This window comes from Scyliorhinus canicula, chromosome 12, assembly GCF_902713615.1.
Source record: "Scyliorhinus canicula chromosome 12, sScyCan1.1, whole genome shotgun sequence".
Lineage (NCBI taxonomy): Eukaryota > Metazoa > Chordata > Chondrichthyes > Carcharhiniformes > Scyliorhinidae > Scyliorhinus > Scyliorhinus canicula.
The window spans coordinates 8395727-8421359 of NC_052157.1; the positions used below are offsets into that span (position 1 = coordinate 8395727).

Genomic DNA, 25633 nt, shown 5'->3' on the forward strand with positions numbered 1-25633 from the left:
CTTTTCGCAGTAACTTCATTTGAAGCCGACTTGTGACAATAAGCGATTTTCATTTCATTTCATTTCATTCAAATCATGCTAACGTGGTCACACCCAATCCTCCCTCATAACCTGCACACCGGTCATGAAATCTCGCTGACCACCCCCTCAGACCACGCTAGTCACCATGGTAACTTCGGCCTTGAGGTGAGGTAGGAGTCACAGCCCCTGGTTTGGGGGGGGGGGGGGGGGGGGCAGTGAACAGCAGCCTTAAGGTTCAATTATCTTTTTTCTCTATTTAATATTTCGTATTTAATGTATTTCTTTCACCATCTCCTCGATGCTCACCGATTTACATTTTGGTTTCCAGTCTTGCAACATCCTTTCTTATTGAATCCCTCCAAGACCTACCCCTCCCTAACTCTGTAGTCTCCTCCATTCCCCACTGCCCTCCGTTCTTGCGCGTCACTCGTTCCCAGCGCTCCACCGTTGGTAGCCGTGCTTTTGGCTGCCAGTGGCCTAGGCTGTGGAACTCTATTCTTGAACCTCTCCGTCTCCCGACCCCCTCCTCCACCTCCTTTTAACATGTTCCTTAAAGCCGACCTTTTTGACCAACCTTTTAGTCACCTGTGGGAGAATATTCCCCCTGTGTATCGCGTTGGATTTTCTTCGACAAGAACTTCTGCAAAGTTGCCCTGAGGCGTTTTTAAAAAAATCTATGTTAAAGGTGCTATACAAATGCAATTGTTGCTTTGGCATTGGGTAAATCATTTCTTCCTGTTGGTCATGCAAAGGGGGCAGGCAGGAGGGCTGTGAGGCCTTGCAATTGACAAACTGGCTGTCTTTTTCCACTGCGCTGATGGGTGGGAGATAGCCAAAGGAAGTGGTTTTGATGGCTTGGAATGCACTGTCTCCCCGAGATTAATTCCTAATGAGGACTGGATAGAGGCCATTGCAAAGACCGAAGAGACAAAATAAAAGCGAGTGTTGGGGGTGGGGGTTGTTGGATACTGGGGTTGGGGAGGTGGGGGGGTGGAATTACACAATGATTTATTGAGCTGAATTACCCTGTTGCAGAAGACGTATGTTCTTGGCATCCATTAATTTACTAGAGAAATGCCCCAAACATACTGGCAAATGGAGCTGGAAAAAGTACACAGGACATAAAGTTTATAAGATTTAAATAAAAACCACTTCAAGCCAAAATTGTAGCGCTTTAAAAAAAAAAGTGTGCACATTTTCAATTCAGTACTTGGCATAATTGAAAAAATCTGGATTGGGATAAATTTCCTATCTGTGTGTGTGTGTCTTTTTTTCTGTCTCTTCCTCTCTCTCTCCCCCTCTCTGTCTTCATCTGTCCCTCGTTCTCTGGGCAGAATTCTCCCAAATCCCCGCCGGTGTGTTTAATGGGTGGGTGAGAGGTTGAATATGGCGCGAGGCCGCGGAATCTGATTCACGCCGCCGCAAATCTACAGCCGGACGTTCCGCTGGTGTCCACCGTGGCAGATCGGGAAACCCACCAGAGGCCAGAGTGAGACTAATTGGGATCCTGTTAATGGGGCCGCCCACAACCCAGGACCCCGGGACACCTCAATAGTGGGTGGAGGGAGCATCTAAAGGTGGAACCCCCCAGACTTGATGTCCAGGAGGAGATCCATTACCAGCCTCCGAGTGTTCCCGGAGATCCATCCTCGTTTTCGGGAGGTCCGCCGTCTTTCTTCAATCGTGGATGTTGGGAGACTTTTCTGTACGGCACCCGGACACGATAGCAGACTAGGCGCTGCCCAGGTCTGCCCCAGCACTGAACATGGCGTAAAACACCTGGGTGTATAATTAATGAGATCGGGCTGGAGGATTTGGCATGTTTTCCCACTGCAATGAGAAACATTTCACATTCCTGTCCCCATGAAGCCACTTGGTCTCACAATGGGGGAATACCATCCTCCACCTCTCTCTCTCTCTCTACCTCTTTCTATCTTGTTGCCTCTCTCTCCGTCTGCCCTTCTCTTGCTGCCTTTCTCTCTCTCTCTCTCACTCTCTCTCTCGCTCCCTCCCTGCCTCTCAGCCTGTTCCTCTCCCTCTCACTGTCTGTGTCTGTCCCTCTCAGTTTATCTCTCTTTCGCTGCCTCTCTCGCTCTCTCTCCCTCTCTCTCGCTCTGCCTCTCTCTCTGTCCCTCTTTCGCTGCCTCTCTCTCCCTCTCTCTCAGTCTGTTTCTCTCTCTCTCACTGTCTGTGTCCGTCCCTCTCAGTTTATCTCTCTCTCTCTCACTGCCTCTCTCTCTCTCTCTGCCTCTCTCTCTCTGTCTCTCTTTCTCTCTCTCTCTGCCTCTCTCTCTCTCTCTCTCTGCCTCTCTCTCTTTCTTTCTCTCCCTCTCTCTCTGCCTCTCTCTCTCTCTCTCTCTGCCTCTCTCTCTCTCTCTCTCTCCCTCTCTCTCCCTCTCTCTCTCTTGCCTCTCTCTCTCTCTCTCTGCCTCTCTCTGTCTCTCTTTCTCTCTCTCTCTGCCTCTCTCTCTCTCTCTCTTTCGCTGCCTCTCTCTCTCTCTCTGCCTCTCTCTCTCTCTGCCTCTCTCCCTCTCGCTCTCTTTCTCTCCCTCTCTCTCTCTGCCTCTCTCTCTCTTTCTCTCCCTCTCTCTCTCTCTGCCTCTCTCTTTCTCTCTTTCGCTGCCTCTCTCTCTCCCTGTCTGTCTCTCTTTCGCTGCCTCTCTCTCTGCCTCTCTCTCTCTGCCTCTCTCTATCTCTCTCTGCCTCTCTTTCTCTCTCTGCCTCTCTCTCTCTGCCTCTCTCTCTCTCTCTCTGCCTGTCTCTCTCTCTCTCTCAGTCTGTCTCTCTTTCGCTCACTAATAAAAGCAAGTTACTGTGGATGCTGGAATCTGAAACCAAAGAGAAAATGCTGGAAAATCTCAGCAGGTCTGGCAGCATCTGTAGGGAGAGAAAAGACAAAGGGTCATCTGGACTCGAAACGTTAGCTCTTTACTCTCCCTACACATGCTGCCAGACCTGCTGAGATTTTCCAGCATTTTCTCTTTGGTTTTCTTCCACTCTCACTCTCTCACTCACACTCTGCCCCTCTCTCTCTCGCTGCCTCTCTCTCTCTCTCTCTCTCACTCACTCTCACGCACTCTCTGCCCCTCTCTCTCTCACTGCCTCTCTCTCTGCCTCTCTCTCTCTCACTCACTCTCTGCCCCTCAATCTCTACCTCTCTCTCGCTCTCGCTGCCTCTCTCTCTCTCTCTCTCTCCTTCTCTGTCTCTCTCTCTCTCTATCACTCACTCTCTGCCCCCACACACTCTCGTTCTCTCTGCCTCTCTCTTTCGCTGTCTCTCTCTCTTTCTGTCTCCCTCTCACTCACTCATTCTCTGCCCCTCTCCTCTCTCTCTGCCTCTCTCTCTCTCTCTCTCTCTCACCTCACTCTCTGCCCCTCCCTCTCTCTCTCACTTAAAGTGGCAACACAGGTGGAGAAAGTAGTCAAGAAGGCATACGGCATGCTTGCCTTCATTGGCCGGGGCATTGAGTATAAGAATTGGCAAGTCATGTTGCAGCTGTATGGAACCTTAGTTAGGCCACACTTGGAGTATTGTGTTCAATTCTGGTTGCCACACTATCAGAAGGATGTGGAGGCTTTAGAGAGGGTGCAGAAGAGATTTACCAGGATGTTGCCTGGTATGGAGGGCATTAGCTATGAGAAGAGGTTGAATAAACTCGGTTTGTTCTCACTGGAACGACGGAGGTTGAGGGGCGACCTGATAGAGGTCTACAAAATTATGAGGGGCATAGGCAGAGTGGATAGTCAGAGGCTTTTCCCCAGGGTAGAGGGGTCAATTACTGGGGGGCATAGGTTTAAGGTGCGATGGGCAAGGTTTAGAGGAGATGTACGAGGCAGGTTTTTTATACAGAGGGTAGTGGATGCCTGGAACTCGCTGCCGGAGGAGGTGGTGGAAGCAGGGACGATAGTGACATTTAAGGGGCATCTTGACAAATACATGAATAGGATGGGAATAGAGGGATACGGACCCAGGGAGTGTAGAAGATTTTAGTTTAGACGGGCAACATGGTCGGCACGGGCTTGGAGGGCCGAGGGCCTGTTCCTGTGCTGTACTTTTCTTTGTTCTCTCTTTCTCTTTCTGTCTGTCTCTCTCACTCACTCTCTGCCCCTCTCTCTCTCTGCCTCTCTCTCTCTCTCTCTCTCTCTCTCTGTCTCTCTTTCTCTCTCTCTGCCTCTCTCACTGACTCTCTGCCCCCCTCTCTCTCTCTCTCTCTGCCCCCTCTCTCTCTCTTTGCCTCTCTCCCTCTCTTTGCCTCTCTCCCTCTCTCACTCAGTCTCTGCCCCCTCTCTCTCTCTCTCTCTGCCTCTCTCACTCACTCTCTACCCCTCTCTCTCTCTCTCTCTCTCTGCCTCTCTCACTCACTCTCTACCCCCCTCTCTCTCTCTCTCTCAATCACTCTCTGCCCCTCTCTCTCTCTCTCTGCCTCTCTCACTCACTCTCTACCCCTCTCTCTCTCTCTCTCTCTCTCTGCCTCTCTCACTCACTCTCTGCCTCTCTCTCGCTTTGCCTCTCTCCCTCTCTCAATCACTCTCTGCCCCTCTCTTTCTCTCTCTCTCTCTCTCTGCCTCTCTCACTCACTCTCTACCCCTCTCTTTCTCTTTGCCTCTCTCCCTCTCTCACTCACTCTCTGCCTCTCTCTCTCTCTCTTTGCCTCTCTCCCTCTCTCAATCACTCTCTGCCTCTCTCTCTCTCTGCCTCTCTAGGCTGGCAGTCCCTGTGTGTCACTGGGGAAATGTTATACGGTTGAATATGTAGCCTCTTGGTGTAGAGACTTTGCCTGCTGTCGAAGGTGGGCATAAAAAGATCCCCAGGCATTATTCAAAGAGGCTGGTTAACATTTACCCCTTAACCAACATCACTTTAAAACTAGATTATTTGGTCATTATCACGTTGCTGTTTGTAGGACCTCATTGACTTCTGTTTCTGACATGACGTAATTCACTTCGAAAAGTACTTAATTGGGTGTAAAATCTCTTTGGGAGGTCCTGAAGTTGTGGAAGGTGCCATATAAATGCAATAGAAATTACCCGTGCTTCTCTGAGAGTCACCGTGCTCTGTACTCACTCGTTACTGAAGGGGATTCACACTCACTGTGCAGCACTGAGGGAGCTCGGCTTGTTAGTATAAACTACACAATGTCTCCCGAGCCTGCAGGACAGGAGACTAGCAACAGGACAAGGTAAACTCTGCATGGGAATAATGGTGAACACTTATCAAACTTACCCCGAGGCCCCAGAGTTTAAAACCTCCTTCAAAAGCTCTGAAATCAGGAGGCATATCCTGCCTGCCCGTGTTCTGGGGTATGACTGCATGTGCGCTCTCTGCCCTGCTCAGTATTTACCTCTTGACAGATGTTACCAAAGCAAATGATTCGGTGATCACACTGCTCTTTGCCGAGCTTGCTGCGTGCAAATTGGCCACCACATCCCCGACAACCGTCGCGACATCTCAACAAGTCCCCTCTTGTTTGTAGAGTACTTTGGAACATCCTGAGGTTCAGAGCAACAAGAAATAACCGGCGAGATTCTCAGTTGCTAGTCCGCCTCGCTACCGCTGCTGGCGAGGACGGAGAATTTGGCGCTGACCCAAAACTCCCTTTCGCAGAAGCGGGATCGGAGAATCCCGCTGCCGGGAAGGGACGGAGAATCCCGCTGCCGGGAAGGGACGGAGAATCCCGATGCCGGGAAGGGACGGACAGAGAATCCCGCTGCCGGGAAGGGACGGAGAATCCCGCTGCCAGGAAGGGACGGAGAATCCCGCTACTGGGAAGGGATGGATGGAGAATCCCGCTGCCGGGAAGGGACGGAGAATCCTGCTGTCGGGAAGGGACGGAGAATCCCGCTGCCAGGAAGGGACTGAGAATCCCGATGCCAGGAAGGGACGGAGAATCCCGCTGCCAGGAAGGGATGGATGGAGAATCCCACTGCCGGGAAGGGACGGAGAATCCTGCTGCTGGGAAGGGACGGAGAATCCCGCTACTGGGAAGGGATGGATGGAGAATCCCGCTGCCGGGAAGGGACGGAGAATCCTGCTGTCGGGAAGGGACGGAGAATCCCGCTGCCAGGAAGGGACTGAGAATCCCGATGCCAGGAAGGGACGGAGAATCCCGCTGCCAGGAAGGGATGGATGGAGAATCCCACTGCCGGGAAGGGACGGAGAATCCTGCTGCTGGGAAGGGACGGAGAATCCCGCTACTGGGAAGGGATGGATGGAGAATCCCGCTGCCGGGAAGGGACGGAGAATCCTGCTGCTGGGAAGGGACGGAGAATCCCGCTGCCAGGAAGGGATGGATGGAGAATCCCACTGCCGGGAAGGGACGGAGAATCCTGCTGCTGGGAAGGGACGGAGAATCCCGCTACTGGGAAGGGATGGATGGAGAATCCCGCTGCCGGGAAGGGACGGAGAATCCTGCTGCTGGGAAGGGACGGAGAATCCCGCTGCCGGGAAGGGACGGAGAATCCTGCTGCTGGGAAGGGACGGAGAATCCTGCTGCTGGGAAGGGACGGAGAATCCCGCTACTGGGAAGGGACGGAGAATCCTGCTGCTGGGAAGGGACGGAGAATCCCGATGCCGGGAAGGGACGGAGAATCCTGCTGCTGGGAAGGGACGGAGAATCCTGCTGCTGGGAAGGGACGGAGAATCCTGCTGCTGGGAAGGGACGGAGAATCCTGCTGCTGGGAAGCGACGGAGAATCCCGCTGCTGGGAAGGGACGGAGAATCCCGATGCCGGGAAGGGACGGAGAATCCTGCTGCTGGGAAGGGACGGAGAATCCCGCTGCTGGGAAGGGACGGAGAATCCCGCTGCTGGGAAGGGACGGAGAATCACGCTGCCGGGAAGGGACGGAGAATCCCGCTGCTGGGAAGGGACGGAGAATCCCGCTGCTGGGAAGGGACGGAGAATCCCGATGCCGGGAAGGGACGGAGAATCCTGCTGCTGGGAAGGGACGGACAGAGAATCCTGCTGCTGGGAAGGGACGGAGAATCCCGCTGCTGGGAAGGGACGGACGGAGAATCCCGCTGCCGGGAAGGGACGGAGAATCCCGCTGCTGGGAAGGGACGGACGGAGAATCCCGCTGCCAGGAAGGGACGGAGAATCCCGCTGCTGGGAAGGGACGGACGGAGAATCCCGCTGCCAGGATGGGACGGAGAATCCTGCTGCTGGGAAGGGACGGAGAATCCCGCTGCCGGGAAGGGACGGAGAATCCTGCTGCTGGGAAGGGACGGACGGAGAATCCCGCTGCCGGGAAGGGACGGAGAATCCTGCTGCTGGGAAGGGACGGAGAATCCTGCTGCTGGGAAGGGACGGACGGAGAATCCCGCTGCCGGGAAGGGACGGACGGAGAATCCCGCTGCTGGGAAGGGACGGACGGAGAATCCCGCTGCCGGGAAGGGACGGACGGAGAATCCCGCTGCCGGGAAGGGACGGAGAATCCCGCTGCCGGGAAGGGACGGAGAATCCTGCTGTCGGGAAGGGACGGAGAATCCTGCTGCCAGGAAGGGACAGGCAGAGAATCCCGCTGCCAGGAAGGGACAGGCAGAGAATCCCGCTGCCGGGAAGGGATGGACGGAGAATCCCGCTGTTGGGAAGGAACGGAGAATCCTGCCCAACACCTTTCTTGTTCTCGTGCACTCACTCTGTTTGATCTCAGTCACAACATATATTTATCTTTCTCTGCCCTTAACACCTCGTTTGTGTCACAGCAGCCTCTCTGCTTTACCAAGTGCGGAGGATGGATATGTCCATTCTCCTTCTTCAGTCAATTCAGGCGTTTATTTTTTTGCAGGAGCTCTATCCAGCTCACCTTCCAGTGGCCGGCCCGTGTTCCATGCAGCCTGCGGAGAGCGTGGGTAATAGGCAGCAGCTTGGAATGAATGGCAGCCTTGCTGCAGTGAGCTTTGTGCGGGTCAGCAAAGGTTAGCAACAAAGCACATCTCGGACTTTGCTTAATGAAGACCTTTAGCTCAGAGGCATGCTGGGAGGGGGTGGGGAAGATTGCATGTTTCCTGTGACGCAGGGGGCTTCTGCAGTGTGTTCAAAAGTTACCGCATCAGCTATCAGCCAGCAAACCAGAAATTTCCTGTTTTCCCAAAGAAAACTCGGCCATGGTTAAAACCGGAGCATTTGTAGAAAGCGACCTCCCTCCCAACAATGTTGAAGTCACTGAGAATGGAAACTTGAACCTGGTGCAGTGATTTTTTTTTTCTCCTTTTCTTTTTTGGCAGCTGAAAGAATAATAAAGTGGAGCTTTGACAAAGCAAAAAAAAAATGAAGCGGGCGAGAGAAAATCTCTAGCTATTTGCCTCTCCAAGCTCGCTATTTGCTGATTGCCCCAGAGATGTAATCTCATTCCATCCTTAAGTCCACACTGCGATAAGGAGGAGGAGGTCAGCGAGGAAAAAGAACACATCAGAGGCAGGGGCCCCTTTATTCATTAGGAATTCGCTCCTGCAAAACCCACATTGCAGTTTACAAACTGGGCAATCTGATTCATGCTCAGCAGTCTGGCAGAATGACATCCGACCAAAAAAAAAAGTGTCCTTGTCGACGCTTTATTTATCAGAGAAAGGGGGAGCAAATTTTGCCTTGTGAGCTTTTATCCAGGTTTCCCCCCCTTTCCACTCTCGGCAGCGTTCAGCCGGGCGATGGGATCGGATTCTTGGAATCCCGCTGCCATTCTACTGCTGGGGTCAGCGGAGGCACCCGCCCTCCTCCAGGTCAGAGGATTGTGGGTCCGAAGCCCCATTCCAAAGAGTTTATAAAAACATTTAGAGTACCCAATTATTTTTTTTTCCAATTTAAGGGGCAATTTAGTGTGGCCAAAACACCTAACCTGCACACCTCGGGCAGCACGGTATCATTGTGGTTAGCGCAATTGTTTCGCAGCTCCAGGGTCCCAGGTTCGATTCCCGGCTTGGGTCACTGTCTGTGCGGAGTCTGCACGTCCTCCCCGTGTGTGCGTGGGTTTCCTCCGGGTGCTCCGGTTTCCTCCCACAGTCCAAAGATGTGCAGGTTAGGTGGATTGGCCACGCTAAATTGCCCTTAGTGTCCAAAATTTCCCTTAGTGTTGGGTGGGGTTACTGGGTTATGGGGATAGGGTGGAGGTGTGGACCTTGGGTAGGGTGCTCTTTCCAAGAGCCGGTGCAGACTCGATGGGCCGAATGGCCTCCTTCTGCACTGTAAATTCTATGATCGCATGTAAATTCTATGATCTTTGGGTTGTGGGGGCGAAACCCACGCAGACATGAGGCGAATGTGCAAATTCCACATGGACAGTGACCCAGGGCCGGGATTCGAACCCCGGGCCTTGGCTCCGCAGTCCCAATGCTAGCCACTGCGTCACATGCCGCCCCCATTTCAAAGAGTTGAGTACAGAAATCAAGGCCGACACGCCAATGCAGGACTCCAGGAGTGCAGCACTGTCATAGGCGTCATCGTTCTGATGAGGCATTAAACCAAGGCCCCTGTTGCCCTGTCAAGTAGCACAGTGGTTAACACTGTTGCATTACAGCACCAGGGACCCGGGTTCAATTCCCGGCTTGGGTCACAGTCTGTGCGGAGTCTGCACGTTCCCCCTGTGTCTGCGTGGGTTTCTTCCGGGTGCTCCGGTTTCCTCCCACAGTCCAAAAATGTGCAGGTTAGGTGGATTGGCCATGATAAATTGCCCTTGGGTTAGATGGGGTTGTCGGGTTATGGGGATCGGGAGGAGATGTGGGGTTAAGTAGGGTGCTCTTTCCAAGAGCCGGTGCAGACTGGATGGGCCGAATGGCCTCCTTCTGCACGGTAAATTCTAAGTAAGCCTACTTGTGACACAAATAAAGATTATTTTTATGAAGTGGATGTGAAAGATTCAATGGAGGGAGCGCAAGGGGAGTTTGTCCCATAACCTGGTCAATAATCCCTCAATCAACACCACAAAAAACGCATTGTCTGATCATCGTCACATTGCTGATTGTGGAAGCTTACTGTGCAGAAATTGGGTGCCGTGTTTCCTCACGTTACAGCAATGTCTGCACTTGAAAAGTGCTTCATTGGCTATAAAGCTCTTTGTGAAAGTCCTGTGGTTGCGAAAGACGTTCCATAAATGCAAGTCTCTCTTTACTGAACTGCCAGACTTCATGTGCGATGGCACGGGGGTTTTTCAATTGTGGCGAGGGTCACAGGAAAGCTCAGAGCTTCCTCAATCCCGCTGACCCAGAAAGGCCCAGTGGATGACCGACCATAGTTGGCGCCTCTTGCTGGTTGGTACTGAGGTCAACTGCTGCTACCCTCCCAGCCACCACTTATAACCAGACCAGGGGGTGGTACCGGCCGTTATTTATCCTGTGAGGCTCTGTGCCACACTGGCAGTGCTTTTGCCCACTGAGGCATTTTCCGTTGGGGGCATATCTCCATGTCCCACCCCCTATCCACGCACAATTTACCCCTCTGTAGAATTCCCTGACTTCCTCCACAATGTATGCCCTCTGCTACCCCTGACATTCGAGCGTGAGCGCAGTTAAACTGCACACGAAGCTGAACTCGAAACTCTGCTGTCCGAATTCTAACTTCGCCAAATCCTGTGCGTCCACCGTCCCCGTGCTCGCAGACCACAGCAAATTTTTTTTTTTAAAAAAAGACCCGGTGGGGTTTTGTACAAAGTAAAACTCCAAGTTTCTTTGACTTTTTTTCTCCACCCAACTTTGTTTCATTTTTATTATTTAAAAAAAAAACACTTCTCCCTTCGTTCCTTGATAGTTTTTAAAAATAATTATTTTGGAATCCATACTTAATATTTTCTTATTGGGAGACGTGTTTTCTGGTTGCTCAGCCGTGTCAGTGTGCCTGCCAACAAGCACAGTTCTTGCACAGGGGAAATGGTGACTGTTTGAAACAGCCCCATATATAAACAAGGGCAGTGTTTCAGTGTATATGTCTGACTGATAAGTTGGTTTTTGATGGGAGAGATAGCTGTGTCGCCAAGCTGAATGTTGCTGTTATAATTTCTGGTTGTCGCTGTAATAATAGTTGTTTAAAGCATGGGGCCCGTACCATTCTGTTCGAGGGGGAGAGGAAGAGGGCAAGCCACTCGATTAAACCTCGTTTCTCATTTCCATCACCTCTCCGTCAAAGGGTTGATTGGCGCAGCGTTGGGATTGGAGTTCAAATATTGCATTTTCTTCCCATTTTATGTGGCAATTCGTTGTTCGACATTCAAAGCATTCAGGACCTCCCGCTGTCTCCATAATGGCATAACCTAATGGCTGCAGGCAGAGCCAATAGTTGGCAGCAGATGACAGGGCACAGGCCCCTTGAATTAGGGGCTGGCTGAGGAAGCTTGCAGCGCATCGGGTTCTGGTCGTTGAATCAGAACCTTTTAAAGATTTTATTTCGAGTATCTCTTTGGAGATTTGAGGGGGAAAAATAAAATGAATCCACTTCAGCAAAGCCATTGTGCAGAAAGCCCCAAGTCGGGAGACGGCAGACAAAACAATAAAGCCCCCCCCCCCCCCGCCCGTGTTTGCTGTGTAATAGTTTCCTTCAGGCGCAATCCTTTAATTGCCTCTCGTCTCTCTCTCTCTCTCTCTCTTTGTTTGTATCTTTTACCATCTCTCTGTCTCTGCGTGTCTCTCTTTCACTGTCTCTCTCTCTCTCTCTTTTACCATCACTCTCTCGCCCTCTTGCTCTCATTAACTCTGATTCTCCCCGCCACGCAGCCTTTTTCACCTCTCTGAACCCTTGATAGTTTAACCCTTTCAATCCCCTTATCTCCCTGATACATAATCGCTGACTCACTTCGGAGATTGCAAAGCTGCAGTCCGTATCTGAAACCGGCGAGTCTGCTCGCACGCACGCACGTTTTAACCCTTTCAGTGCCTCATCAGTCTTGCGAAGCGGAGGAGGCCATTCGGCCCCTCGATTCTGTTCCACCGTTCATTAAGACCGTGACTGATCTGCATTTTAATTCCCTGCCTTGGTTCTGTGACTCGTAATCCCCGTTGCCCAAGAAAAATATTTCAGTCTGGATGTTGAAATGTTCAGTCGGGGCCCCATGTGAATGGTTGGTGATCAGAGAGCTGTAGACGAGTATCCATTGGTGTTCACAGCAGTCCTGGTGTCATCCTTGTTTATTTTGTGCCTCCAGTCCATGTTATTGAGGGGAAAACCTTAACCAAAGGTATGGAGGGGAGGGGCATCCTCCTGGGGGGGAGGGGGGGGGGGGTGCCGCAACCCCACCCCCTCCCAGTGGCTAAAAGAAAAGCAAAATACTGCAGATGCTGGAAATCTGAAAGAAACACAAAATAAATGCTGGATAAACGCATCAGATCTGCCAGCGTCTGTAGAGCGAGATAGAGAGTTGATCTCTCGAGTCCACGTGGCTCCTCTTCAGAGCTAAAGAGAGGGAGAGATGTATGGATTACATACTGTCTAAGAGAGGGCGGAGCAGAGTAGATGGTCAGTGATAGGTGGGAGTTGGGAGGGATTGTAACAAAGAGGTATCGGCCACGAGACAGAGGATGTGTTAATGGAAGGTGCTGATTGAGGTGCGGGAGAAAGGTACGGTTGCGGAATGTGTCAGTTCCCAGGGAAAGCGAAACTGAAGAACAAGTGACAAGTAGTCCAGTGGGGTCTCCCGCTTGTTTACTGTAATGCAACTGGCTGGAGACTTACATACACGGGGAACTGTCGCCGCTCGGGACCCCCTCTCTATGTTTGGTGGGAATGGGAATGGGCAAAGGGACATGGAAGACAGATGCAAAAAAAAACCTATTCATAAATTACTGAGATGAATTCACAGGGAAAGATCAGAAAACAACCCCCCCACCCCCCAACGCCGTTTATGCTTTGCACGAGCTTCAACCCACCGCTCTCCATCTAACTCCATTCGCATAGCCTCCTATTCCTTTCTCCATCGGATCCAGCTTCTCAAATGTATCTAAGCCACTCACCTCAACAACTCCGGGTGGGAAGGAGTTCTACAATCTCGCCTCGCTCTCTCCGGGTAAATCGGTTACTCCTGAATTCCCAATAGCATTTTTCTTTTAGGGACCGTCTTACATTTACAACCCTGGTTCTGGTCTTGCCCACAAGTAGAAACATCTTTCCATTGAAGTTGACACTTTGATAGCAATGCCTTTGTAAAGGTTTGTTAGTGGGTGCAGGTTGCTACCTGCTGCTTTCCTTTGGCCTTATTAAAGGAATATTTGAGTCCATTATGTAGATTAATATCTACAAGTTGGGCTGTAGCTAAGATTTTGGGCACAAATGTCTGGGCACACAACTCCCTGACATGGGTAAAAGTGCGGCCTATTTAATCCATGACCTACACCGGCCTCGCGCACTGTGATTGCTGCGTTGTGCTCAGTTCCATGGTTTAGGAGGAGGACTGAACTCTGAAAGCCCGACAATTCCCTCCCTAAACCTCTCTCTTCCTTCTTTAAGACAATTGTTTAAAAAAATCTTTCCCCCTCTGACCTATTAACAGCCCCTCCTCACAGGACTAGGTGACACATTTTGTTTCATAATGTTTCCGTTAAGCGCAGAGGAAATTTTTTTCCCCCGGTGTCCTGATTGACACTCATTCCGCCAATCAACACCGCGAAATAAATATTGGGCCGGAATTCTCCCTTTTCCCCTCCTGGGTTTTCCCGATGGTGTGGGGCGGCTTCAGTGGGAAATCCCATTGACAGGCAGCGGGGGAAGAGAGAATGCCGCCGGCAGCGAACGGCACGCCTTCGGAAAACGCACGGCTGGGGGACCGGAGAATCCCGTCCAGTGACCTGATTGTTATCATATTGCTGTTTGTGGGATCCTGCTGTGCGCAGATTGGCTGCCGCATTTCCTGCATTACATAAGTGACTAGACTTCCAAAAAACAAGTAACTTTCAATGGCTCTATATTGAGACGTAATAATAATCTTTATTAGTGTCACAGGTAGGCTTACATTAACAGTGCAATGAAGTTACTGTGAAAATCCCCTCGTCGCCACATTCCGGCGCATGTCCGGGTACACAAGAGGGAGAATTGAAAACTGCTCCATAAATGCAATGCCTGCCCTCCCATCGGATTTCTTTTAACCGATCCGATGGGTCATTACTTTTTTTATATATAGATTTAGAGTACCCAATTATATTTTTTCCAATGAAGGGGCAATTTAGCATGGCCAATCCACCTACCCAACACATCTTTGGGTTGCGGGGGCGACACCCACACAGACACGGGGAGAATGTGCAAACTCCACACGGACTGTGACCCAGAGCCGGGATTCGAACCCGGGATCTCAGCGCCGCAGTCCCACCGCCACCGTGCTGCCCTCGATGGGTCATTACTAACCGCCTGCCATTCTGGTGGGAAGAAGAGTTGGGTTTCCTTACGAAAAGCTAAGCTTAAAATGCCGACAGGCGACAGGTACGCCACATTGTTGTTCGTCTGCAGTGGAATGAGGTGATGCCCCTGAGTGACGGTCAGGAACTGCGGCAGACTGGCATCTGTTGATAAAATGTACTTGAGCACGGAGCCATTGAGTTCTCATCAATCAGCAGCAACATAGCTGTTGGGGGATCCAGTCTCCGATAAGAAGGGGAATGAGGAATGGAAGCCAGCACATTGGAGGAGCCCAGGTTTAATTCCCAGCCAGTGGGATAGCTGCAGTTGTCCTCTGTGGCCTTCGGATAATGGGGGTGGTGAATCCCTGCTGACTTTGTCCCAAGAACCCTGCAGGGGAGACTATATAGAGTTGCCCAAGGATACAGCACAGAAGGAGACCATTCGGCACATCGAGCCTGTGCCGGCTCCTTGAAAAACCTGTCCAATTAGTCCCCGCTTCCCACGCTCTTTCCTCCATATATCATGCAAAATGTCCCCCTTCTCGCAGTTACCCATTCCCCCTCCGAGAGTAGCCATCGAACCGGTTTCCGCTGCCCTTCCCCATCGCAGAAACTCTGTCTGGAGAAAATGCTCCCTCCTCTCCCTTCTGATTCTTTTGCCAGCCACGTGTGCCATCTGTGTTTTCTGGTCTCCAACACCCCTGCAATAAATCAAGTGTTGGGTGAGGACAGGTTAAAGGTCAGCCGGAATGGACCCTCCTCACAATAAAACACATCAGCAAGGGGACTGGCTCCTCCGGCAAACACGGGAGAAGAAACCAAAGAACAGGAGAAGGGACCAGCTCCATAGAAATGTGGCGGTGCATGAGTTCGCAATGTCGAGGGGTGGGGGACAGAGGACGGGGTGGCATCTTTTGTTTAATCAAAAATTCCCCTCAAATATCAGAGTCTGCAATTGGAAAGGAGAATGGGCAGATTAGGAACTGGGAAATGTATTAAATTTCCATTGAAGAATTAGTAGGAGGGTTACCAGGTACTGGAAGTTATGATTAGCTGGGACAACAAAACATGTCTTCCCTTCTTAAGCTCATTCTACAATGAAAACTGGGAAGGATGGTGGGGAAGACCCTGGACTCTGGGGGGGGGTGGGTTACAGTTTGTGTTCCGTCCGACCATGTTTTTAGTAGACAATGATGCTATGACGAGAGGGCGAAGGGAAGGACTGACGATGGGGAAGGAGGGGGGGGGCGGCGTGGGGAAAGTTTGATTTGACGGGAGGGGGTGGAGAGAGTGCTTGATGGGAGGGGGAAGGTTTGATGGGAGGGAGTGATTCCCACGGGTGGGGTTTGGAGAGAGGGTTTAAGGAAGTCGGATGTGGGGGGGGGGGGGGGGGGGGGGGGGGGGAGTGGCGGTCGGAGAGAAGGTTCGAAGGGGGTCCTAGGAGGCAGCTCTGTTTGAGAATACGAGGCAGCCATAAAGCTGTTGTGGCAGTGGGCTTATCAAAGGGAAAGAATGGCATCACCCTGTGAGTGAGTTAATTAGAGCTGATGGCCTGGGGGGCAGGAGGTCGAGAGGGCTCTGTCTGCTGATAAGTTGTCAGAGAGCTGAACACAGCCTCGGAGACAAGCTGGCCCAGAACAGCCCCCCGCCCCCCACTCAGCTTGAAAACCTGGGACCAATGCCCAGATACAGACTATTGGACAGATTTCTCTTTTTTAATTGTGTGTTGGATTGGGAAAGGAGTGCATAGTGTGACCAATCGCAACTTTTTTAAAAAAAAAAGTTAAAACAAGCGGATATGGCCTTTCTTAGTGCACTAAGTCTGCTTTTTAATGACTTGTGGGTGTGTTGTACGAGGGGAAAATTCCATGGAACTGTTTGACTCATTAATTACATGTTTGTATTGTGCTTAATGGACCTGGAACAGACACAGCTCCTCCAGAACCGAGCTTTCATTGAAGCATTATGATCCTGTCCTTAATATCATCGCCTGTGACGTTCTGTAACATTATTGAACATTTGTTTTTGTATGCGGTTCTAGGCCTAGACTAGAATTTGGGTGGTGGGGGGAGGGCGATGTTGTGCGCTTGCCTATTATCTGTTAGGCGACAGTTTTACGTGTTGGTTTGGCACTGCCACTCTTTGACCCAGGAGGTTGTGGGCTCCTGCAGGACAGGAGCACGTTATGCGGGCTGATACTACAGGGAGTACTGAGGGAGAGCTGGATTGTCGGAGGTGACCAAGGCAACAGCCCACCTGCCTGTTCCGTAGCATTATTCAGAAAGCAGAGTGATAAACCTATCCAGGGCAGTATTATTCTGCACATGACCGACTTTCCTCTTGATGACATTTGGGTTCTTGCTGTCCACTAAAGGAGTTCTGGCATTTTGCAGCTTTAACCTACATCATAGAATTTACAGTGCTGGAGAAGACCATTCGGCCCATCAAGTCTGCACCGGCCCTTGGAATGAGCATCCCATTTAAGCCCACACCCAAAGGGGCAGCACGGTGGCGCAGTGGGTTTGCCCTGGGTCTCACCCCCACAACCCAAAGATGTGCAGGGTAGGTGGATTGGCCACGCTAAATTGCCCCTTAATTGGAAAAAAATGAAGTGGGTACACTAAATTTATTTTAAACATTTTTTTTTAAGAAAGCCCACACCTCCACCCTATCCCCATAACCCAGTAACCCCACCTCACATTTTTGTACACTAAGGGGCAATTTATCATGACCAATCCACCTAACCTGCACATCTTTGGACTGTGGGAGGAAACCGGAGCACCCGGAGGAAACCCACCCAGACACGGGGAGAACGTGCAGACTCCACACAGACAGTGGCCCAAGCCGGGAGCCGAACCTGGGACCCTGGAGCTGTGAAGCAATTGTGCTAACCACTGTGCTACCATGCTGCCCACAAACCCCGTTCAGTTATTGACTTGGGGGTCAACTAACATCCTGACCCAGTTTGAAGAGACGAGAGTCACCTCTCCCTAACCCCCACATTCACAAATTACCTGTTGTAGTAACCGGTGATCATGGCAATGGAAAATTCTTATCGGCATGTTGGGGGAGGCCATTCAGCCCCTCCAGCCTCTTCCCCCCCTTCAATCAGGTTGACCAGTTCCATCTGCTCGCTTTGGTGCCATATCTGCTAATATCATGGGCTGGCGAAAATCTACCGATCCCAAGAGCGCACATTGTTGGAACATTGTCGAGGAACGTTGTTCTGCTTGTAACCCATGCAGTGTGAGACCGTGGCGTTGTTGGGATAATGTAGAGAGAACTATACACTGCATGTAGTCCATGTCGTATTTGGCCTGTGTGTGCTTGACCGGGTGCTGAAATGGGGAAATCTTGCCTTTCCCTGCATGAACCGCACAAGCAGAGGGGCTGAATGGCTTCCTCCTGTGCTGCAGCATTCAATGATTCAAAGTAGCCTCCTTAATGAAAACAAAAGATTTAAATCGTAACAAAAATTGAGCGAGATTGCAGTCGGAAAGCTTGTAGCCAATTGCAGCAACTGAATGGGAGGTGATCTTATTGAAATTGATCCATTAGAGAGTTGAGGGTTAATGGGAGGTTGGACCGTGGAGTTAAGCCATGATCTTATTGAATGGCGGAATAGGCTCAAGGGGCCGAATGGCCTAACCCTGCTCCTTGTATTGTCTCCGCAGCACAGTAATACCACACAGCACATGTGGTGTGGCAACTGCTCAACCGAAGACCGCAAGAAACTTCAGAGAGTCGTGAATACCGCCCAGTCCATCACACAAACCTGCCCCCCATCCATTCACTCCATCTACACCTCCCGCTGCCTGGGGAAAGCGGGCAGCATAATCAAAGACCCCTCCCACCCGGCTTACTCACTCTTCCAACTTCTTCCATCGGGCAGGAGATATAAAAGTCTGAGAACACGCACGAACAGACTCTAAAACAGCTTCTTCCCCACTGTCACCAGACTCCTAAACAACCCTCTTATGGACTGACCTCATTAACACTACACCCTGTATGCTTCACCCGATGCTGGTGTTATGCAGTTACATTGTGTACCTTGTGTTGCCCGATTATGTATTTTCTTTTTATTTTATTTTCATGTACTTAATGATCGATTGAGCTGCTCGCAGAAAAATACTTTTCACTGTACCTTGGTACATGTGACAATAAACAATCTAAACCAATCCAATCCATCCACATTGTCAGAATGTAAGGTTAAGATGAGCTGGCAACTGAACTTTAATCATTGAGAATATTAATAAGACTCTCCAGTCTTGTCACAGCGCCCGTACAGTTAATCAGTATAAATATGATGCACTTAATTGAATATACTTGAATATGGGGCCCATTTCTTCTTAGATTTTCTTAAATCAGTCCAATTGCCCCATTGAGACTTCCTCCTGATATTGACTGCACAGCGAAAGCTTGTGAAATGCTTTGCACGTAAGCAAGATAAGATACGGCCTGATTGCGAGCATTTCTGCAGGAATATTATGTGAATTATTTAAGGCCAGCATGGGGAACATTGCATGTAATTCTGCAAGGTTGCCGTTCGATCGCAAAGCTCGGTGCAGTGGGTAAGACTGACCAGGGATTCAGAAATTGGGGGAAACTTCCATGAGGTGACTTACATTCACTTGCAAAGGTGGATCTGACCACCCAGATTGTGGATGTGCTTGCACTGGGATCTGAGTTTACACTGCGGGGTGGATTCTGGGATGGAATGGGCCTCCTGGGTTTCACGTGCACGATTACTGCCAAGTTCCATCCCACACAATGCTGACCGATTGAGCCAGGGGAGAAGGCCCAACCCAGTGTTGAGGTTGGAGTCCGGTGCGGGAGCATGATGGTAATGCCGCTCGACTAACAATCCAGAATCTTAGATTAGTGATGAGCTCAAATCCCAGCTGGGGAATTTCAATTCAATTAATAGATTTTAATTCCAGATATCTTCCATTGTCAGTAATGGTGACAATGAAGGTACTGGGGCGGGTTTCTCCCATTCGGCGGCAGAGTGTCCACGGCGTCTGAAATGCGTCGCGTTTCACGGCGGCGTGAATGGGCGCGGCTGGGGAGTACCGATTCTGGCCCCGGCCAGCACGGCGCTGGAGCGGTTCGCGCCGCTCCAGCTAGCGATCCCGGCAGGAACTGTGCGGCGCGGGATCCACGCATGCGCAGTGGCGCCGGTGCTAACGCACGCATGCGCAGTGGCCTCCTTCAGCGCGTCGGCCCCAACGCAACATGGCGCAGGGCTACAGGGGCCGGAGAGTGGGAACGGAGGCCCCCAGCCACCGAGGCCAACCCGCCGATCGGTCACCCCCCCCCCCCCGACCCTGCGCGCAGAGTTCCCGCCGGCTGCGACCCAGGTGTGGATGGCACCGGCGGGACTCTGCCTTTTTAGAGCAGCCGTTCGGCCCATCCGGGCTGGAGAATCGGCAGCCCGGCCGCATTGAGCGGCCCACAACCGCCGCCGTGCCAAACGGGCCAGCGCCAATGGCTCCGATTCTCCTCTGTCCGGAGAATCGCGTGCCCGTGGCGCGGTTGCGGGGATTCTCCGGCCCGGCGCGTTGCTGGGAGAATCCCGCCCACTAAACTGTTTTGCAAATGTCCTGACCTGGTCTGGCCTATAGGTGACTCCAGACCCAGACAATGTTGCTGCTTGAAATGGCTTTGTGGCTTTGATGGATTGCAGTAGTTCGAGAAGGTGGAGCACTAGCTAGCGTCTTCTTGAAGACGATTAGGGGTGGGAAGTAAATGCTGGCCATGCCAGTGTTGCCCACAGCCCATAATGAATATAAAGATAGACGCTGGCCTACAAAATCCAATCCTGTCACCAGAAATTCCTTGAGATAGCTTCAAATATTTGATGATGAATCTGTTTGAAGGCCCAACTCACAGTCACAGTGCTAAAGGGATGGTTCTGTAACCAGATATTCCACACACATAATAAATTTTAATATATAGATTTAGAGGACCCAATTATTTTTTCCAATGAAGGGGCAATTTAGCGTAGCCAATCCACTGAGCCTGCACATCTTCGGGTTGTGGGGGTGAAACCCACGCAGACATGGTGAGAATGTGCAAACTCCACACGGACAGTGACCCAGAGTCGGGATCGAACCTGGGACCTCAGCCCCGTGAGTCAACAGTGCTAACCACTGCGCCACCGTGCCGCTCAATAAATGTAGAGTAGCCAATTCTTCCCCCCTTCCCCCAATTAAGCGGCAATTTAGTGTAGCCAATTCACCAACCCTGTACATCTTTTTGGATATTGGGGGGTGAGAGTGAGACCCACGCAGACACGGGGAGAATGTGCAAACTCCACGCGGGCAGTGACCCAGGGCCAGGCGCCGTGAGGCAGCAGTGCTGACCACTGAGCCATCCTCCTGCCCTCCACACTTATAATAATCACAAACAATTCAATTTAGTTATAAACGGAGAATAATGAAGACGATTAGATTACTTTTTGCGGATGACATTGGTAAACTGCCCAGGTCAAGTGATGACTGAGATCAGATGATGGTGTCATTGGGAGAATCTCACTCCACAGCACCACCTCCTGGCTGCCACCTGCAACTTTCCAAGCCACTGTTTACATACAGGATTCTCATTCTAAATGTTTACATGGGTATTTCCAATATTGACATAAAAATGGTGTCGGGTCAACAGGAAGTCCATGTGGAATCAGGTTTTTGATGTAATAATCTGTGCCTGTGACAAATGACAAAGGTTTCTGCTGCAGGGACTGTAATATTATTTAAAACTGAATTAATAGACATGAGAAAAACAACGCATTTTCCTGAATCTTTTTGTATTAATTGCACAACACCAGTTGAATAGCGAATGTAAAGAATGGCTTGTATTTATATGATGAACCTTTCTGGACCTCGGGACATCCTAGAGTGCTTTACGGTCTATTAAGTAGTTTTCCGGCGTAGTTGGGGTTCTTACCAAACTCCCACAACAAACAGGTCTGTGGTAATGACCAAATAGCCGTTTTAGTCATGTTGATTTGAGCAATAAATACTGGCCAGGACACCAGCTAGGACTCTCCTGCTCTTTGAAATCTACCTTCGGACAGGCCACAGTTTACTCTCCAATGAGAAACAGCATCTGTGGCAGGGTTGCAGCCCCCTCCGTACTGCACTGGCGTGCCCAACACCCAATTTTGTTATTCAGGGGGAGCGGGACTTGAACCCACAGACTCAGACGAAAGGGATACCCACTGGAGCAATGGTTGACATAATGGCCCCATGACGTGCTATAAGTTATGTATATTGACTTTTTAAATATTTCACGGTAGCGCAGTGGTTAGTACTGTTGTTTCACAGCTCCAGGGTCCCGGGTTCGATTCCCGGCTTGGGTCACTGTCTGTGCGGAGTCTGCACGTCCTCCCCGTGTGTGTGTGGGTTTCCTCCGGGTGCTCCGGTTTCCTCCCACAGCCCAAAGATGTGCAGGTTAGGTGGATTGGCCATGATAAATTGCCCGTTGTGTCCAAAAAAAGGTTAGGTGGGGTTACTGGGATAGGGTTGAGGTGTGGGCTTGGGTACGGTGCTCTTTCCAAGGGCCGGTGCAGACTCGATGGGCCAAATGGCCCCCTTTTGCATTGTAAATTCAATGATCCAATGAACAATTATTAACATGAGGGACACCGTGGCATTGTTGTCCAGGTGGGCACCAATAGCCTTTGGGAAAATGGACTTTAAATACACTTCAACGTTGTACGATGTACTATTCTGTGATGCTCTTAATAGATTTGCTTCAGTCGTTCCCTCCACCGTTCCCATATCCATCAATACCGTATCTATAACGCAATGAACCCACTCCACACACAAGCCGTGTTTGGAAGGACGGACTCTTTCATTGGGCCACTATCCAAGTGAAATGGTGCATTCCCACCCACCAACCTGGGAGTCCAGAGCCACTGGTGGTGGGCCCATTTGTAAAAGGGCTGACCTGGGTAATGTGGAAGGAGGGACTTGGTACTTGAAATAAGGAACGCTTTGGTTCTCAAATTGATCTTGAGCCTCTTATGTGCGTCGGCGACGTGAGCTTCATTTGTCCTAATGTTCGTTTCTCTTCCATTTTCTAGATGCCAGCCTCTCGCCTGACACAATGAAGCAGAGCCACTGGTGCATCGTGGCGTACTGGGAGCACCGGACCAGAGTTGGCCGCCTGTACACGGTTTATGAGCAGTCTGTCAGTATATTCTATGACCTACCTCACGGGAACGGCTTCTGTCTCGGGCAGTTGGCCCTGGACAACAGGAGCGAGACCGTCAAAAGGACTCGAAGCAAAATTGGCTATGGGATCTTGTTGAGCAGAGAGCCGGATGGGGTCTGGGCGTACAACCGAAGCGAGCACCCAATCTTTGTCAATTCCCCAACGCTGGACATTCCTAATTCTCGGACTTTGATTGTCCGGAAAGTAATGCCAGGATACTCAATAAAAGTCTTCGACTATGAAAAATCCTGCCTACTACAGCAAGCCACAGATACAGACTATTCTGACGGGCCATACGATCCTAACAGTGTTCGAATCAGCTTTGCTAAAGGCTGGGGACCTTGCTATTCAAGACAGTTCATAACCTCTTGCCCCTGTTGGCTGGAAATAATGCTGAATAATAGCAGATAACAGTCAACCTCCAGGAATGAAATCCTATATTAGAAAAAAAAACAAGACTATTCCAAATATCATCTACCTAGATTTAATATAAAGTTTTATATATTATATGAAATATATATTGTACTTGTAAATATGGAGTCATTTTTACATTGTAATTATTTATGTATGGTGCAATGTGTATGAATACAGAACACAACAGGAAAATGCACTTTGCTTTATATATACTCATTCAACATCAGATTAAATTACACAGCAAGAAATAGGGAGAAATCCTAGTTTTGGTGTATAGTTCTGCCGTACTGTTAGTACATTGACAAAAAGCTAACTTACCAGTAAAACAACAAAATGAGTCACTCATTGATAATAAAGTATTTGCATTATAGATCATTTGTTTAGTCTTTGTTTCATTAACCCCCCTTCGAGAGGCCAGTTACATACTTGAGCCCTAACCCCCCCCCCCATTAGCTTTCCTTATCTCTAGACTTGACTATTCTGTGGTCTGCTGCCCTTGAGTCCCATTCGTCCACCATCCCTTCGGGACAGATGGGGTGGGATTGATTATCTTTCGGTGGTCCTTGCGGAGTACGGGCTTCCCTGCTAACGGCCAGGGGTGGGGGGGGGTCTCTGTTAACCTCTGTACGAAAGGTCGGCCAACAAGGTACCGACCAGAGCAGGAACCCGGTAGGGATCTACCGGGCTATGTGCACAGTGGACTGTAAATAAAACAATTTATTTATTTAACTCGGTGTAGATTCCCGTGTCCTTATTAAACCCCTGTCCTCGGTACCCTATATTGGCTACATTCAGCAACACCTCCATTTTAAAGTTCCTGTCCTTGTATCCAAATCCCTCCCCATCTTTGTACCTCCTTCTGACTTCACAACCCTCCGAGTTCTCTGCTCTCCTTCAATCCTGACTGGCTGAGCGTTCTTGATTTGATTGGCAGCCCACCATTGTTGGCTGTGCCTTCAGCCTCTGAGGCCTTGAGCTCTGGGATCCCTCCGCTAAATCTCTCCGTCTCCACTTCGTATAGATGTCCAAAGATGTGCAGGTTAGGTGGATTGGCCATGCTAAATTGCCCCTTAGTGTCCAAAAACTTAGGTGGGGTTACGAGGATAGAGTGGAGGTGTGGGCTTGCGTAGGGTGCTCTCCCAAAGGGCTGGCACAGACTCAATGAGCCGAATGGCCTCCTGCACTGTAAATTCTACAGGAAATTCCTTAAAACTTACCCCTTTGAACCAGAAGGACGAGAGGAGATCTCATGGTCATCTGCCCTAACAGCTATTTAATTGACTCAATGTCAAAGTTTGTTAATCTGCCTCTGAAGCCATGTTTTTATTCGAAGGTACTTTATAAGGAAACACTGTTCTCCGTCTCTGTCTCCTGTGGTGAGAGAGGCGGTTTTAGGAGTTCCCACTGTGGTGTGGTGCAGAGTAGAATAGAAACTAGGAGCAGGAGTAGGCCCTTTGAGCCTCCTCTGCCATTCAATATGAGCATGGCTGATCTTAGATCTCAATGCCATATTCCCACTTTCTCCCCATTGCCCTTGTTGCCGTTAAAAGCCGAAAAAATGTACCTCTCTTTCTTGAACAAATTCAGTAACTTGGCCCCCACAACCTTCTGTTGTAGAGAATCCTCCTTGGGTGAAGAAATCTTTACTTATCTCAGTTGTAAATGGTCTACCTTGTATGCTGAGACTGTGCCCCCTGGTTCTAGATTTCCCAACCAGGGAAAACATCATCCCCTATCCAGTTAGAATTTTATACATTTCAAACAGATCTCTCATCCTTCTAAGCTCCAGTGAATATAGGCCCAGTCCAACCAACATCGCGTCATAGGGCGAGCCCGCCAACCCCAATATCATTCTTGACGAATCTCCCCCTGTGAAAAGTGTACCCTTTCTTAGGGAGACCAAAACTACCCACAATGCTCCAGGTGGGCTGCAGATCTGCGCCACCAAATGATCAGCCCTAGATTTCAATTGAATCATTGCAGGGAGTTTCCAAACACCTTCCCACAAAGAAACACCAACAAATCCAAGAGGGAATTCAGGAGCAACTGCTTTTCCTGGCGGGTGGTTGGACTGCGACTTGCGAGTAGTGAAGTGAAAGCTATAACTATTTAAGGGGAAGCTCAGTAAACATGTGCGGAGAAAGGAATAGAATGATATGCTGATAGGGTTAGAGGAAGTAGACTGGGAGCAGATTGGTGTGCAGCATAAATATCGGGATGGACCAGTTGGGCTGGAGAGTAGGTACCTGTGCTGAAAATTGCATGTACTGCCCATGGTTCAATTAACCAGTTATTTGTTAACAGGGCCTCTAGCTTAATCAAAGCCTTGGCTCCTGTTGGAATTGACTTGCAGTACGATGTTAGACATCATGAACCCACCCCATTTTTCAGCGAGGCAGGCTGCAGATGCAGGAGAGGAGGAGGTGAGAGCTGTCTGCCGCACTCTTGTGGGATTTGCATGTGGCACGTGGTCAACCTCACTTGCAAGCCGTTGCTTAACAGTTGGCCGATCGGCAAGTTGAGCAACAGAAACGGAGAGATTCCTGGTTCCATTCCGTGGTGTATTTTGGGTTTGTTGATTTTGAGGCAGCGTGTCTGGGGAGGACTAGAGTATGGGCTCCCGAGAGCGGGTGCGAAGGTCATCCTGATTGACTGCTGCTGGAGAGTATTTGGAAG

At 50.3% G+C, this 25633-nt stretch overlaps 1 protein-coding gene across 1 annotated transcript in view; it reads left to right on the forward strand.

Annotated features, from left to right (window-relative positions):
- The window catches only part of smad6b (SMAD family member 6b), a 62234-nt gene extending 38902 nt beyond the window's left edge, over positions 1 to 23332 (forward strand). Inside the window, exon 4 of the mRNA XM_038813526.1 lies at positions 22413 to 23332. Within this exon, the coding sequence (XP_038669454.1) occupies positions 22413 to 22954 (542 nt within the window). The 3' untranslated portion in view covers positions 22955 to 23332. The remainder of the gene's footprint in view (positions 1 to 22412) is intronic.
- The last annotated feature ends 2301 nt before the right edge of the window (positions 23333 to 25633 follow it).